The 16,618-nt window shown below is 34.8% G+C and overlaps 3 protein-coding genes across 3 annotated transcripts; all 3 read left to right on the forward strand.

Annotated features, from left to right (window-relative positions):
- Window positions 1-351: 351 nt before the first annotated feature.
- Window positions 352-6,083, forward strand: LOC133331413 (ficolin-1-like). The gene is made up of 3 exons (XM_061539806.1): window positions 352-770; window positions 839-889; window positions 5,669-6,083. Exons 1-3 carry the CDS (start codon window positions 352-354, stop codon window positions 6,081-6,083), a joined length of 885 nt encoding a protein of 294 aa, XP_061395790.1.
- A 3,521-nt stretch (window positions 6,084-9,604) lies between these two features.
- Window positions 9,605-15,475, forward strand: LOC133331410 (ficolin-2-like). Its single transcript, XM_061539802.1, has 2 exons — window positions 9,605-10,057; window positions 15,173-15,475. Exons 1-2 carry the CDS (start codon window positions 9,605-9,607, stop codon window positions 15,473-15,475), a joined length of 756 nt encoding a protein of 251 aa, XP_061395786.1.
- LOC133331411 (ficolin-2-like) lies at window positions 15,401-15,992 on the forward strand. Its single transcript, XM_061539803.1, has 2 exons — window positions 15,401-15,801; window positions 15,866-15,992. The coding sequence occupies exons 1-2, from the start codon at window positions 15,566-15,568 to the stop codon at window positions 15,990-15,992; spliced, it is 363 nt and encodes a 120-aa protein (XP_061395787.1). The 5' UTR covers window positions 15,401-15,565.
- Window positions 15,993-16,618: the final 626 nt, after the last annotated feature.

Genomic DNA, 16,618 nt, shown 5'->3' on the forward strand with positions numbered 1-16,618 from the left:
GCACTTTTTACTATTCATAGGAAGTCCTTTTTATACATAATGTTTATTTGTATATATCATCAGCAGATATTAAGTAATATTTTTAAAGTTCATTAACTTTGTGGTGGCACGTTTTTAACATGGATAAAAATTCAATAGGAAGACAATCAATTATTGAACATATGGTGAGCATTTATATATAACAGTTGTTCGTAAAGAAACATGCGTTTAGTCGAATTATTGGTCTACACCAGACAAAATTATTTTTAAAATCCAAAAAACAAAAATAATTAAAAAAAAATGAAATTTCCATTAAAAATATCAGTTACACTATTACTAATTTTATTTGTTATTAACTTTCATGGCATATCAATGCAAAGTTGGCATACCTGTCAAGAAATTGTGATACAACGCCGCGTCGATGGTTCAGAGAATTTCTATCGTCCCTGGTTGGATTATAAACGTGGTTTTGGCAATCGGAGTAGAGAATTTTTCATTGGTTTGGACACCATCAATTATTTAACCAACAATCGTCCTAATCAATTGTTGGTCGTAATGGAAGATTGGCAGGGCGATCGACGTTATGCCCACTATAGTCTAATAATTGTGGGTAACGAAGCGGAGAATTACAGATTGAAACAATTGGGTAAATATAGCGGATCGGCGGGAGATTCATTAACCTATTCATTGGGATACAATTTCACCACCCACGATCGTGACAATGATATAGCTGTGGAAAATTGTGCTGTACGTTATACGGGTGCCTGGTGGTACAGAGATTGTCATCAAGCGTAAGTTTGGGGATATTCTGTGTAAATATATAATAGTAAATAATTGTATTAATTAATTTATATTTTAGCAATCCTAATGGTCTCTATGGAAATTTAGAATTTGGCAAAGGCATTAACTGGTTAACATTTAGGGGCTGGAATTACTCTTTGAAATCGATTGAACTTATTTTGAGATTCAATTGTGGTTGCTGATGTTTCGCAGATGTCTGTCGTTTTTTACTAAATGTTAGACATACTTAAGTTGGAATTTTTTGATGCATCAGATGATTCCTAGAATACGGAATAAATGATTTTGCTAACAGTATAGAAAATTTATTATTTAGAAGAAAAAAATGCTTAGACACGAACGGATTATGTGATGTACTATAAGGATGCGAAAAGGTAGTAATCTTGATAATCAACGCCACAGAAAATGGCTGAAGGTAGAATCCTAAAAAATTGTGTGAGGGTCAGTAATATAACATAGGTGTATGAAAATTGTACTATAAGGGTACGAAAAGTACTAAAATGAAGTAGCCAATAATCAACGTCCAGAAGAAAGTGCTGAAGCTAAAATGCGGAAATTTTGTATGTGGGTCAGTAAGATTATTGGTTCGAATGTGTTTGATAATGCTGGGTTAGTGGAAATTCGTACCATAAATAAAACATTCGAAGAGCTCTAAATCGAAGAGCCAAGGAGTTTATAAATTGACGAACAGAAAGACTAAAGAATATGATATTGAAACTTCGAAAGCTTTTGAGGGGTCTTCTATATAAATTAAAAAACCGTTGTGAAATATTCTACAGAGAGAAGTTCCTTGAGAGGCGACGTTAAGATAAGCCTCATATGAAGTCCAGTATAGATTATACACACTTGGGAACTCTTTTGTAGAGACGTCTTCTTCATAAAGAAGTCCGTTATAGATCTTCTTTAAAGGCATGACCTTCATAGAAGGTGCTTCTATAGATTAAAGATCCCTTTAAAATCTTCTATATATTCAGATAATTCTTGGCTTAGGAGGTATTCTATAGAAAGTATAATTGCGAAGAACTATGGACCCGATATTCACCGTCGACGCAGATCGGCCCGTAGATCTTTCGGAGAATTTTTCTCTCAAACACTTCAAAAGCCGCCTCATGTTAGACCCATTATGTCGAAGTCATAGGCGAATATGTGTTTCTCACAGAATGCCATTTCTGTTTTCGTATGACTTTTCTCTGCAGAATGTTGAAAGGATCACATGAGAAGCTGTCACCTTTTCTGAACGCTTGTTCGGTATTGAATGGTCCTTTCCGACTGACCCTGTGCCAGTTAATGTTATCCTACATGGCTTTAAACACCTCTTAACGGATAGGGTTTTCGAATGAGGCTTTATAGTCGAAGAATATGTGGAATGTGTCGATATGTTTTCCAGGATTTGGCTCAGTGTGAATATCTGGTCTATGGTGGATAATAATCATTGACCATTGGTTTCAGTCGTTCACACAGCACGCTACATATATGCGATGAGAAGGAGACTAATTCCTCTATAATTGGTACATATCGTCTTCACTTTTTTGTGCACGGGACACGGGATGGTGTGCCAAATTTTACTAATCAGCTGGTGCATGCTCCTGACACGCATCTGATCACCGGACTTGAAAAGTTCGGCTGGTAACCCATCGGCACTTGCTGCTATATTATTCTTTAGCCGATTGCTATACTGACCTCAACATGGCTGGGTGGTGTGCACTCTATATGGGTGGTGTGCACTCTATACCTTTTCTCCTAAGTAGCATTACGAGTCGTAATGCTACTAAGGTGAAAAACGTCGTCGTCTTTTACGACACTCCTGATCATACCAAGGGTTTCCTTATATTGGTTTTTGGTACTCATGTGTTGCTTTTGGGAGTGGGCAATTCTTTGACATTGTGCTTCTAAATTATTATCGGGACAAGCAGTGTTTTCTTCAAGCAGATGGGTAAATACTCATAGAGCGGAGTAGGCTTCTGCTATCTGTGGTGTTTGCAGGTTTTCGACGTCGAGTTTCGAAGTGCCGAGTGCGAACCTTGGCTTCTGCAAGGAATGACCCGAATCCATATTCGTTCCTCGGATCGATTGAACGTCTGAAACGCTGGATTAATGCCTTCCGTCTATCACAACATGTTAAGGTAGCCTTGTGGTGCTGCTAACTACTATGTTTTCTGCTCCCGCGAAGTCAATCAACCTCATGCCTTTGTTGGATGCTTCTTCATTGAGACTTAATTTTATGGCCAAATAAATATATTTCCCCTTCCGATTTTTGCATTAAAATCTCCTTGTAGAATTTTAATATCATGGCCAGGGCAGCGGTCACATGTTGTTTCTAAGCGCTCGTAAAATATGATTGAAGTCTGCTCATCTTTGTCTTCGGTCGTAGCATGGGCACAAATGAGACTGATGTAGAATCGTAGATCGTGGACCTTCATACGTTTGATGGGGTCGTCAACATTTTCGTTGCTTTTTCATAGTAGGCGGTGTTTTCCGAGTGTGGACAAGTAACCCGACGCATCAATGCATTTTTTTATAGTTCTCATGGGTGAACTTGCGGCACATATAACGGGTGTTGCAAGTAGCTACCCCAGGTGACAATATAAGCCTGGGTTTTGCCATGTTAAAGCCAATCAAAGACGTTATACGTCATCTTTGTAGAATATTTAGATATGAAGAAATTTGTCCTGTGGTATTTAATTTACGGAAAAAATAAGGAGGACGGATGAGATAAATGGAGAATATGTTCTATGAAAAAAACATATTCTGAGAAGAAAGGCGCTAAGTCCTGACTGACTGTTTATCTCTCATGTAAAATTGTAAATTATTGACCTATTGCCTTTACGTGTTAAGCCAGCGATATATATATATATATATATATATATTCATACATAATCTCCTGATATTATATCAAAAAAAAAAAAAAAAAAACAGTAAGGAAAGTAGTAAAGTCGGACTGGGCCGACTATATGATACCCTTCACCACTTGTATATATTACTTCTTTCTCCAACAGCAGTTTTAAAGCCGTCTTCGTAACATGAGGAAAATTTATGGAAAACGATTTATAGCAAAATTGATACACGCTATTCGGCACGCCGCGTTGTTAAAAATATAATTTATTTATGGGAGCTATATCTAAATCTGAACCGATTTTCACGAAAATTAACACACATCTTTCTAGACTTAATTCAGTACGCTATGCCAAATTTTGTGCAAATCGAAGTATATAAAGGGACTTTGGTGCACTATTTACCTAAAATCGGACGAAAATATATATGAGAGCTATATCTAAATCTGAACCGATTTTCACGAAATTTAACACACATAGTTTTAGACTTAATTCAGTACGCTGTGCCTACTTTCGTGCAAATCGAGGATATATAGGGACTTTGGTGCACTATTTACCTACAATCGGTTGAACATATATATGGGAGCTATATCTAAATCTGAACCGCTATTCACAAAATTTAACAAACATCGTTCTCGACCTAATTCATTACGCTGTGCCAAATTTCGTGCAAATCAAAAGATATATAGGGACTTTGGTACACCATTTACATAAAATCGGACGAACATATATATGGGAGCTATATCGAAATCTCGACCGATTTTCCCGAAACTCACGACTCAACATTCTAGAGCCAATTTAAAACGCTAAGCCAAATTTTGTGCAAATCGAAGCATATAAAGGGACTTTGGTGCACTATTTACCTACAATCGGATGAACATATATATGGGAGCTATATCTAAATATGAACCGCTATTCACAAAATTTAACAAACATCGTTCTCGACTTAATTCAGTACGCTATGCTAAATTTCGTGCAAATCGAAGTATATATAGAGACTTTGGTACGCCATTTACCCTAAATCGGACGAAAATATATATGGGAGCTATATCCAAATCTGAACCGATTTTCAGAAAACTTAACACACATCATTCTAGACCTAATTCATTACGCTGTGCCAAATTTCGTGCAAATCAAAAGATATATAGGGACTTTGGTGCACCATTTACCTAAAATCGGACGAATATATATATGGGAGCTATATCCAAATTTGAACCGATTTTCATGAAATTTTACACATCATTCTAGACCTAATTCATTACGATGTGCCAAATTTCGTGCAAATCGAAAGATATGTAGGTACTTCGGTGCACCATTTACATAAAATCGGATGAAAATATATATGGGAGCTATATCTAAATCTGAACAGATTTTTATGAAATTTTACACACATCATTTTAGACCTGATTCATTACGCTGTGCCAAATTTCGTGCAAAGATATATAGGGACCGTTTACATTAAAACGGACGAAAATATATATGGGAGCTATATCTAAATCTGAACCGGATTTTCCCAATTTCAATAGGGTTCGTCCTTGGGCCAAATAAGTGACCTATGCCAAATTTCATCCAATTCGGATCATAAATGCGACCTGTACTTTCTTTACAATTTTACATCGACAGACGGACGGACGAACGGACATGCATAAAACGACTCAGAAAGTGATTCTATGCATATTCTCAAAAGGAACCATGTGTCTATCTCGATTATTTTGGCCTGTTACAAACATATGCACAAAGACATAATACCCTGTACCACAGAGTGGTGAAGGGTATAAAAAAAAGTTCACTAACCTTGCAATGGCACGTTTTTAACATGGATTAAAAGTCATTCAATCGGAAGATATATGCTTATTGAACAGATGTTGCGTTTCCATATAAAAACAGTTGTGCGAACAGAAAATGTGTATAGTCGAATTATTGGCCTGCACCATAAAACTAATATTTAAGAAAATCAGAAAGAAAGAAATTTCAATTATAATGAAATGTCCATTAAAAATATCAATTACACTACTAATCGTTTTATTTGTAATTAATTTCCACGGCATATCAATGCAAAGTTGGCATACCTGTCAGGAGATTGTGATACAACGGCGCATAGATGGTTCAGAGAATTTCTATCGTCCTTGGATGGATTATAAACGTGGTTTTGGCAATCGCAGTAGAGAATTTTTCATTGGTTTGGACACCATCAATTATTTAACCAACAATCGTCCTAATCAGTTGTTGGTCGTAATGGAAGATTGGCAGGGTGATCGACGTTATGCCCACTATAGTTTAATTATTGTGGGTAACGAAGCGGAGAATTACAGATTGAAACAATTAGGAAATTATAGCGGATCAGCGGGAGATTCATTGACCTATTCATTGGGACAAAATTTCACCACCCATGATCGTAACAACGATATATGGGTGGAAAATTGTGCTGTTCGCTATACGGGTGCCTGGTGGCACAGAGATTGTCATCAATCGTAAATTTTGAGAGCTATGATTATATAATTAATAATAATTAATTAAATAATTTATGAATTTCCCTATTTTGTAGCAATCCTAATGGACTCTATGGAAATAATGAATTTGGTAAAGGCATTAACTGGTTAACATTTAGGGGCTGGACTTACTCTTTGAAATCGATTGAACTTATTTTGAGATCTAATTGTGGTTGCTGAAGTTTTGCAGATGACTGCCGTGTTGATATACACTTTTTATAAAATGGTTTTCAATCATTTAATAATAGTAATTTCATTTTTGTAAAAAAGAAAAAACAAGCATAGAAACTAACCTAAACCTCATGTTATTTCGAATGAAACGATAATGCAAAAACTATATAGCATACTTTTAGGAGTACAATTATTGGTATAATATGAGATAATAAAATAAACGAAAACATTGGGACTTCGATCGAGACTTATAACCGCCATGAAAAAACGAAATACCACACTTCAGACATTCCAGGATAGGAAATTGGTCTAAACTACCGAAATTGCCGCATCTGTTATATAGGGGTTATATCAAAACGTAAACCGATATCGATAATTTTTAGTACGAACATTTGGCACCCAATAAGTAACCAAATTATAAAATTACAGGAAATTTGGTTGACGCACTATTATATGGGAACTACCTTAAAATTATTGAAAATTGCTGGTTGTATCACAGTATCAAATATCCTAGAACTATTGTCAAATTAGCAAATTTCAAAACTCTATCGTGATTTCAAAAGAAGGATAGAGCCGACATAGAATTTTTCAGCCGACATAGAATTTTATTATACCCTCATATTTATGGCTAATAAGGGTATACACAGTTTGATACGGCAAAAGTGTGCTTCATCGAAATATTAATTTTAGACACCATGATTCTGTGGACCAAATCCGTTTCAGACAATTTGGAGTCGATTTACAAAGGTCCGTCCGGAGTAACCGATTTCAACCAAACTTTGAACATCGTAATATTTCTCCGAACTTAGTTCAAGTTCGAAGATGGGGTATATCGGTCCACTCCTTCTGGTACCTCCCCCAAAAATGGTCGAAATTGTGAAGAAAAATTGATTTTATAATATGATGCGAACGGACTTTACCAAGCCTAAACCAAGTCCGAAGATGGTGCTCATTAGTTCACTCGGCACGAAAAGTACTAAATGGTGTACCAGTTGTCGAACCGGTCGAAAGGGTTTTTGGACATTCGAACTATAAAAGTACTAAAATGTACTAAATTCGGTACGGTTTCGTAGTATGTGAAAGGATAGAGCTAAAAGCTTGAAAATTGAAAAGCGAATTAAGGTCCAGAAGTAGGGTCTATATAAGGAGGTATAATTTGGTTTAATTTGAATTTTGTAAAAGCTACGGAGCTGGAATCCTGAAATTTTAAATTAACATAACCGTCGGAGTGTTGCGATATGTATGATATGCGACATGTACGATAAGTACTAAAAGGGTACTATATTTGGTACAATTTTGATTTTGGGTGAAATTTGGAGTTAGGATCTTTTCTAAGGCGTAGATTGCGATATGTAGGATGTTTCGGAAATTCCAACTAATGTGTAGTAAATTTGGTACAATTGAAATTTTGGGTGATCCAATAGAGCAGGAATCCAGAAATGGTACCAAATTTAGATTTGGGTGAACCGATAGAGCTGCAGTTTTGAAATTTGAAGTTAGGATCACTGTTGGGTGTAGAATTGGACAAGGTAAGAAATATTGGAAATTCGTACTTATGTGTACTACATTAGGTACAATTTAAATTTGGATTTAAATAGGATTGGGATATGTAGGAAGTTTTGGAAATTTTTACTAATGTGTACTAAAATATACCAAATGTGGATTAGGGTGAACCGTGACATGGAAATAAGATTACTGTTGAGGTATGGATGTGGTCTTGGTAATTCGTACAAATAGGTACTAAATTTTGTACAATTTGAATTTTGGGTGATAGGGCTGGGATCCTGAAATTTGGAGTTAGGATCAAATGCATACTAAAGTGTACTAAATTTATTAAAATTTGAATTTTGGGTAAACCGATAGAGCTGGAATCCTGAAATCGGGAAAAAAGACTTCCATTAGTTGTATGATAAGGTAGTTTTGAGAAGTTCGTAGGAAGTTTTGGAAGTTTGTAAATGGTACCAAATTTGGATTTGGGTGAACCGATAGAGCTGGGATCCTGAAATTTGAAGTTAGGATCACTGTTGGATTGGGCTATGTAGGTTTTAAGTTTTGGCAATTTATACTAATATGTTCTAAATTGTACTAAATTTGGTACAATTATATTTGAGTGAAACGATCGTGCTGGAATCCTGAAATTAAGAAATACTAAATTTGGTAAAGTTAAGATTTCTATAATCCAATGGAGTTCGAATCATCAAATTTGGAATTAGTTTTGGAAATAAGCGCTACAAGAGTACGAAAGGAAAAAGTTTACCAAAATTAGTATAGAGCTAGATTTGTGTTACGATGAGAATTGGTGTGTAGTGTTGGATACATATGGTGGTAATTTTTGAAGTACGTACTATAAGATAACAAAGGAACTAAATGCTACTCAAATTTTAATTATGATTAATATTGGTGTGTATGTTAATTAGATCTTCTGACATATCGACGCCTCCGAACCATAGTATGCTAAGTCTGAAAAGTGAGTTTTTCAGTAGAAGCTTTCAAAGTATGGAAGTTTCTTTTAACGTACGTGCCATGCTAAGTACATTTTTGCTTATAACTTTGATTTGGATTGGCCGATGATTACTAAAATTTCAGTGAATTTAAATTAAGGAGCGTAGTATCTAAAAACGTTAAGAACTTTAAGACATGCTAAGTCGACTTAGCATACTATGGTTCGGAGGCGTCGATATGTAGTTCTCTTTGAAAACCCCTTCAAACAGACTCCATTAAAATATATACTTAAAGGGGTCTCAGGTGTGGAAAATGCACGCTATAGTAATATTTAAAAAAATAAATATCGACGATTATAGCACTTTTAAAATATATTCTTTAAATCCAAGCTTATATTCCCTGTAGAAAATATTCCTTAAAAAATGCACTTATATTCCATGACGAAATTGTAATTTTTAAAATCCAATTATATAGACTTAAAAATCATTCTTTAAGAAAATCATTGTTATAGACCTCTTGTACAGATTTTTTAAACTTTTTTATGATTCTATTCCAGATAATTAAATAAACATTATAAAAATTTAAAACTCCCATATGGGGAGCACTGACCTAGGGTATATGGACTCACTCGCCTAATCTGATTACAAATTTTATTATTAGCCACAGAACACATGTCTTTGGGTCCCAAAGACTTATCTTTACAGTTCACTACCCTAATGTTTGTGGCACGTTTTCTTCGCCATCGGTAGATAAACAGTTATAAACGAAATTTCGAAACACTCAAAGTGTTGTTGGGTATAAAAACACCTACTTGGCATAGAAAATACATTGAGTTTCAATAATTCCCTTAACGGAAACCAAGCAACAACACTCCGAAATAAAAAAACTCTTAACATGGAACCATCTGCAAAATCAACGCCAACAATTTGTTTGTTGTTATTGCTTTTGAGCGGTTTTAAAGGCATATATATGCAATCCTGCCAACAGGATTGCCAGCAAACGGTTATACAAAGACGTATCGATGGTTCGGTCGATTTCTATCGTCCGTGGTCGGATTATAAAGTTGGCTTCGGTGATCCTTCTAAGGAGTTTTTCCTTGGTTTGGATGAAATAAATCGCCTCACAAATAGTTGTCCCACTCAGTTGCTGATTGTCATGGACGATTGGGAGGGTAATCGACGTTATGCCCATTATGATGGAATTATTGTGGGCTCTGAAGGTGAGAATTATAACCTCAAACAATTGGGTAAGTATACCGGATCGGCTGGCGATTCAATGACATTTTCGTTGGGACAAAATTTCACAACATACGATCGTGACAATGATGTGTGGTCGGGTAATTGTGCGGTGCGTTATACGGGTGCGTTTTGGTATAAGGATTGTCATCAAACGTAAGTTTGTGTGTGTTTTATGTTTTTTTTTAAGATTTCATTAAATATGAAAAATATTAATATTCCCTAAGGAATCCCAATGGTCTCTATGGAAGTAATGAGTTCGGCAAAGGCATTATCTGGTTAACTTTCAAGGGCTATAGCTACTCCTTGAAATCGATAGAACTTTCATTGATACCCAACTGTGGCTGTTGTTTTAAACGTTAAGTGTAAGGAGATACTTTATGTAAAATTATATGTATATTTGCAATAAATTTTTATTATACTCTGTGATTTTTTTATATTAATTAATAAATAGTTTTGATATATTAATAAATACTGTTTATATATTACATAATTTTGTTGTATAATATAATTTTTCTAAAACACCCTTTTCAATCTAACCAGTACTGATAAATACAATCTACAATTATATATACAGAAATATCGGTCGTTACCATTGGAACTACATTAAGATTGGAATACGTCCATATACTTCTGCAAGAACCCATTGTCATTTAATGAACATTTTCTGTGGGGGAAAAGTGTTTATGTCAAAACACTTATACGGAACTTTTTTTTATAAGAAAGCTTGGCCTGGACCTAGATAACCAGAATGGCATTTATAGTACTAGAACCCGATTTCGCTTTCATATGAAACCCCAAACATTTAAAATTATATAAATAGAACCTATTCTGATTTTTTTTTTAATTGTATGCACCTTTAGCGAATGAGTGTAGGTCAGTATCCACATGAATAATTTTATTCAATATATTTTTAAAATATATCAAATTGTGTTTTTTACAATCTTCTACCTCGTCAGACGAAACAACCAGAAGCGTTAGATAAGGTGAAGCTCATTTCCGCACCGGTGACAAAATTTAATTTTAAATTCATTATCAGTATAATTAAGTGTTTCAAATGAATTACAGTGATCAAATGGGGAATTTTCATAATTTGCAAATCTTTTACAGACATTCTACATTTTATCATTCCAATTTTTTTATTCGAACATACCATATTTTATAAAATTGTATATGCCGAAAGGGAATAACAAATAATAATATTTCATACTATAATTCTAAATTCCACCTCTTTTCCTACATCTAATATCAAATTTATTACCATCTAGTACTCTTCAAACACAAACACTAATTTACGAAAACTCTTTCTTATTTTCATTACACAGATTCAAAAATAAACAGAATTCCAGTTATATATTTTAGCAAATACCTACAGGTTTCACATTTAGTTCCATTCAGCATTTTTCGAACGCATAGTACACATTTTCAAGACTACCTCTATACCAACACCACTAAATTTAGTACCACAAACCACATTCCAAATTTTAGGTTTTTAGCTCTCTCCGTCACCCAAATCCAAGTAGTTCTACATTTGGTGCAGTTAGTACTATTAGTACACATAAATTCGGATTTCCAAAGTTGTCCCCATAGCTCAACCCTACACTTCAGCAGTAATCTAAATTCCACCAAATTCTAATTGTACCAAATTTAGTACTATTGAGTACTTTTCAATTTTAAGAATTCGAGTTCTACCCTTTTATCAAAGCATAAATTGTCCTAAATTTAGTGCTTTTCGTACCCATAAGTATGAATTTTCAAAACTACCTCAGTCATGCCGTCCAATAATAACCTTAAGTACACATTTAGGGATTCCAGCTCCATCCGTTCACACAGAAACAAATGGCATTATAGTTTAGTACACATTTCAGGATTCCAACTCTATCATATCTCCAACATGCAAATTGTTCCAAATGTAGTACTATTTCGCTTCTTCCGTACCATGTAAAAAAAAATTTCCTTTCTGTTTTCCGTTTAGTATACGTAAGTACGATGCCTTCATATCCCAATTCAACTAATGTTAGGTTTCCAGGTCTCTCCGTTCACCCGAATCCAAGTTTGACCAAATTAAGTACTGTTCGTACCTCAATCCTACACTGTTGGTATTTTAATTCCCAATTTGAGGACTTCAGCTATATCCGTTCAGCTCTACAGTCGGCTCGAAGATACTAGGCTAGCTGCTGTCAGTTCGATGGAGATCGGCTGGCTACAATCGGCTCGAAGATATTCGGCTCCTTGGTTTTACTCGACTAGCTGATGTCGGCTCGTTGTTGGTCAGATGGTTCGGATTTGTCAGGGTTCGTTTGGAGCTGGCTATGAGCGAGGCCGAAACGTTGTTAACATTTACCAGTATACGAGACTGCGGTAGAGCTGTAAGAAAATCGATAGCAATATCGATAGTATCGATTCTTATTTTAATATTGAATATCGATTGATAGTTTTGGCTATCGATATTATCGGACAAAATAACATAGGTTATGTTTTGCCAATACGCCAATATAATTTGCGCGCCTTTTCGACTTTGTGTTTGTGAAAAAGGGTATTGTAAAATACGTATTTTTGACAAAAAATAAATTTAATAAATATGTAGTTAATACTGTCGACAGTAAATACGCATCGATCCTTAAAAGTATTATCCAAAACCGAACATTATAAATTTTCTTAGAAGCACGTACATTTTTCAGAAGCGCGAAAAAATTCCAAATTCCAACAATATTAAAACCACTGACTGTGGTTCTCTTTGAAGCAGGGGCAGCTGATATTTACTTTCATATACCATTCCACGTATGTATTAAGATGAATTATGTGATTTATTTTCAGGTGAGATTTGCGACACAATCAAATGTTCAAAATCAAGAAAATGTCTACAATGTGTTACAAAAATTATTAATATCATCGCTTTAACTAAAGTCAAAAATATACATACATACCTTCCATTTTGTGTTTGTCGATTCGGCATTTGCTTTTTGAATCTATAGTACTGCTCCATTGTGGTTTTATTAATAAATTGTTTCTTTTTAATATGTTGTTTGTTTCTTCTTTATATTTCTGCAATATTTCAACAGACACAAAACCTGTCATTTTCATTCCCAAATAGTGGTGGAAAATAATCGATAGTTTGAAATGAAATTTCGGAACTATCTAATGTTTGGAATATCGATGTTTTACAGCTCTAAACTGCGGACGAGCCACACATCTTCTTCACCCGTAGTTCGTTAACGTCCGAGATCGACCCCTTTGGCATGGAAATATTGAACGTATATCCGTATGGTGCTTCCAAGTGAATGAGAATTATTGTGTACTTCAAGAAAAGTGTCTGTCGATTAATGCAGTGAAGTTGAAGAACACAGCTAATGATGCCGCTTAGGTTTACTGTTAGAAGTTATTTACTACTAACATTAACGTGGGTAGTGACATTAACATAACATAATGTATGAAACGGTCACGTTACAGGATCAAGTTTACTAGTAATTTTGTATTGCGAATCGTCACATGAAAAATGTTTTCATAAAGTTGCTCTATCTAGTTAAGTTAGCTGATCGCTCGTTTTAGTTCAGCTCTTTTGTGTGAACTAGTTCGGACTTTTAGTTCAGTAATTCAATCGTTCAAAGCTCTATTATTCAGCTGGCATTTTAGTTCGGTCGTTCGTTTAATAGTTCATTGCTCTCCGATTCGCTCAGTAGATAGTTTGCGTTCTTTGAAGATTATGTTTTTTATTTACTATTTTTTTTTATTTATTGGAATGTCATACAATTTTATGGACCTGTATGGTGAGTTATGGACCTATAAGGTATGGATTTTTAAAGAAATGCTTCAAAAGAATTGATAAAACTATAAGGCGTGAATTAAAAAAAAATGTTTAAGAAGAATAGACTTACCTGCTCAAACAACACTTGAAATTATTTCAGTGCAGGAAAGTCAAAAGTGCAGATATCTTAAATTACTTACCTGCCGCAACCTGCATGTAAATGAAATCACTGCATAAAAATGGTACGCACTTAACGCTAAGTATCGTTAATGTACCCAAATGAACCAAAAACTTTATTTTTGTCGGTTTTTAACTGTTTTGATAAGGATCGGTGAATATTTAGCGGATCACATAGAATCAGACTAATGTGTGAAAAATGACAAAATTGTATTCTGTGGTGTATATATTTACACCTGAAGCGCATAGACCCAAGAAGCTGATAGTATATCCTAGAAGAGTGTTCGTTCTTTAAATCGATACAAATTATATTGTTGTATGTACTCGGAGGTGGATATGTGTAATGATATTATTTATTACCCCACCAATGGGCCGAAATTTCGCGCTGATTTCCGGTTATGGTCAATGACGACGTCTATAATTTGTGATGTTGAGATGATATTTAGGGGTGCAATGAACCGAATTTTTTTTTCAAATTTTCTAGTCGCTCAGAGGTCAATATTATATGCAGAACTACACATATTTTACATGGTGAAAGGAATCTGGCCAAATACTTAGAAAGATTGTCTAGATGATGATTGGTCAATATTCCGAGGGTAAATGAACCGAAACCTAAAGCGAACAAACTTTTTATTTTACGACGTAAATATTTACCTCGGGAAAGCAAAATTTGGAAAATATGCCAGGGTTAGATTAGTGAACCTGTTTACATATAATCGGCCAACAGGGTGCAAATATCGTTAAATATTTTCCAGGCTCAGAATAGAACCATAGAAAGTTGGATTTTCGTGGTGGTTATGTTCTGTATCATATGGTCGGCCCGTCCGATTATACAGCTCCGCTCACTGTAGTTTGTATTAAATCCGAACACACTGTGCGATGCTATTTAATGAAATGTATACAATTCCGTCCATCCCATATCTTTGGCAAATTAATTACATTCAGAGCAATAGAGAGATAGACGGTAAGTGGACGGTAGGACAAGAAAATATACCTGGAAAAAGGGGATTTTTTTTCTTTTTAATGGCCAAGAACAAATCAAATGAATAAACAAAACGGCCAGAAGATGAGAATATAAAAAGCTCAGCAGAAATACAAGAGACCAGCAGTATATGCAAGAGAGTGCTGGCATCAACATCGGGACACAAGAAAACAAATTGGAATACAAATGGCAATTAAAACCAGGGGTTATTGTTTGCTTTGGATACTATTAAGTATATGCAATGGAATACATATGGAAGAGGTACAAATTCGAATTTAAATTATGTATTTTTAATTATATACAAATTTTTATTTTTATTTTAGATTTCATCGTTTGCGGCATCCAAACAAAATGAAAGTCTTATAATTTATGATATCCATGGAAAACTAAATGAATTGGAGGAAAATGTTGCAAATACCCACAAAAAGTTGTTGGAAACTCAAACGAATTTGACCAATTGTTTAAATGGAAATCCCCAATTAAATGGTGTCTTGGAGAAAATCCACAAATTGGAAACGGGCTTTAAGGAGCTACGAACAAGCATAAAGAAACCAAGTGATATTGTCATTCAGCGACGTGTTGATGGTTCAGAGGATTTCTTTCGTCCCTGGGCTGATTATAAGTAGGGATTTGGTAATAGTTCAGGAGAATTTTTCATTGGCCTGGATAAGTTAAACAAACTTACCAATTCCCGTCCTTATGAGTTACTCATTGTTATGGAAGATTGGGAAAATGATTGCCGTTATGCGCGTTATGATCAATTTATAATTGGCACAGAAGCTGAAAAATATGTGCTCAAGGAATTAGGTAAATATAGTGGTTCGGCGGGTGATGCTTTGGGTTATTCGCTGGGTCAGAAATTCACGACCAAAGATCAAGATAATGATGTTTGGAATAAAAATTGTGCTGTTGAATTTACCGGGGCATGGTGGTATAAGGATTGCCACAGAAGGTAAGAATACATAATATTTTACATAAAGAGTATCTAATAATCGATTTGTTGCGTCTATTTGCAGTAATCTCAATGGACGTTATATTAAAGGCGGCAAAACCACTGTTTTTGCCCAGGGCGTTGATTGGGATCCATTCAAGGGGCATTATTATTCTTTGAAATTTGTTGAAATGATTTTGCGTCCAACTTAATTGGGAACGGAATTTTGTTTGTGATTAATTGGTAATTAATAAAATTTTTATAATTTTACCTACTCTGAAAAGAGGTATTTAATTTCTTTGTAATTGAAGAAACAAAATAAATTGTAATTTGTATTGAAAAACAATCGATGATTTGGAACCACAATTGTTGCGAAAATAATGGAATCGATAATCGATAAAATTTTATAGAAAGGATATTTTTATACCCTTCACTGTGGTACAGGGTATTATGTCTTTGTGCATATGTTTGTAACAGGCAAAAATAATCGAGATAGACCCATGGTTCCTTTTGAGAATATGCATAGAATCACTTTCTGAGTCGATTTATGCATGTCCGTCCGTCCGTCCGTCTGTCAATGTTAAATTGTAAACAAAGTACAGGTCGCATTTATGATCCGAATTGGATGAAATTTGGCACAGCGTATTTGTTCGGCCCAAGGACGAACCCTATTGAAATTGGGAAAAATCGGTTCAGATTTAGGTATAGCTCCCATACATATTTTCGTCCGATTTAAGGTAAATGGTGCACCAAAGTCCCTATATATCTTTCGATTTGCACGAAATTTGGCACAGCATACTAAATTAAGTCTAGAATGATGTGTGCAAAGTTTCGTGAA

Source organism: Musca vetustissima, unplaced genomic scaffold (genome assembly GCF_032173495.1).
Source record: "Musca vetustissima isolate MV318-11 ecotype Yass unplaced genomic scaffold, APGP_CSIRO_Mvet_v1 utg107733, whole genome shotgun sequence".
In the NCBI taxonomy this organism is placed as follows: Eukaryota; Metazoa; Arthropoda; class Insecta; order Diptera; family Muscidae; genus Musca; species Musca vetustissima.

Excerpts from the sequence above, each read along its gene's own strand:
- LOC133331413 (XM_061539806.1), top strand. The coding sequence starts at position 352 with ATGCAAAGTTGGCATACCTGTCAAGAAATTGTGATACAACGCCGCGTC. Across the intron at positions 771-838 it reads TACAGAGATTGTCATCAAGC|CAATCCTAATGGTCTCTATG; the intron begins GTAAGTTTGGGG and ends TTTATATTTTAG. Across the intron at positions 890-5,668 it reads TTTGGCAAAGGCATTAACTG|TTGGCATACCTGTCAGGAGA; the intron begins GTTAACATTTAG and ends ATCAATGCAAAG.
- LOC133331410 (XM_061539802.1), top strand. The coding sequence starts at position 9,605 with ATGGAACCATCTGCAAAATCAACGCCAACAATTTGTTTGTTGTTATTG. Across the intron at positions 10,058-15,172 it reads TGTGGTCGGGTAATTGTGCG|ATTTCATCGTTTGCGGCATC; the intron begins GTGCGTTATACG and ends TTTTTATTTTAG.
- LOC133331411 (XM_061539803.1), top strand. The coding sequence starts at position 15,566 with ATGGAAGATTGGGAAAATGATTGCCGTTATGCGCGTTATGATCAATTT. Across the intron at positions 15,802-15,865 it reads TATAAGGATTGCCACAGAAG|TAATCTCAATGGACGTTATA; the intron begins GTAAGAATACAT and ends GTCTATTTGCAG.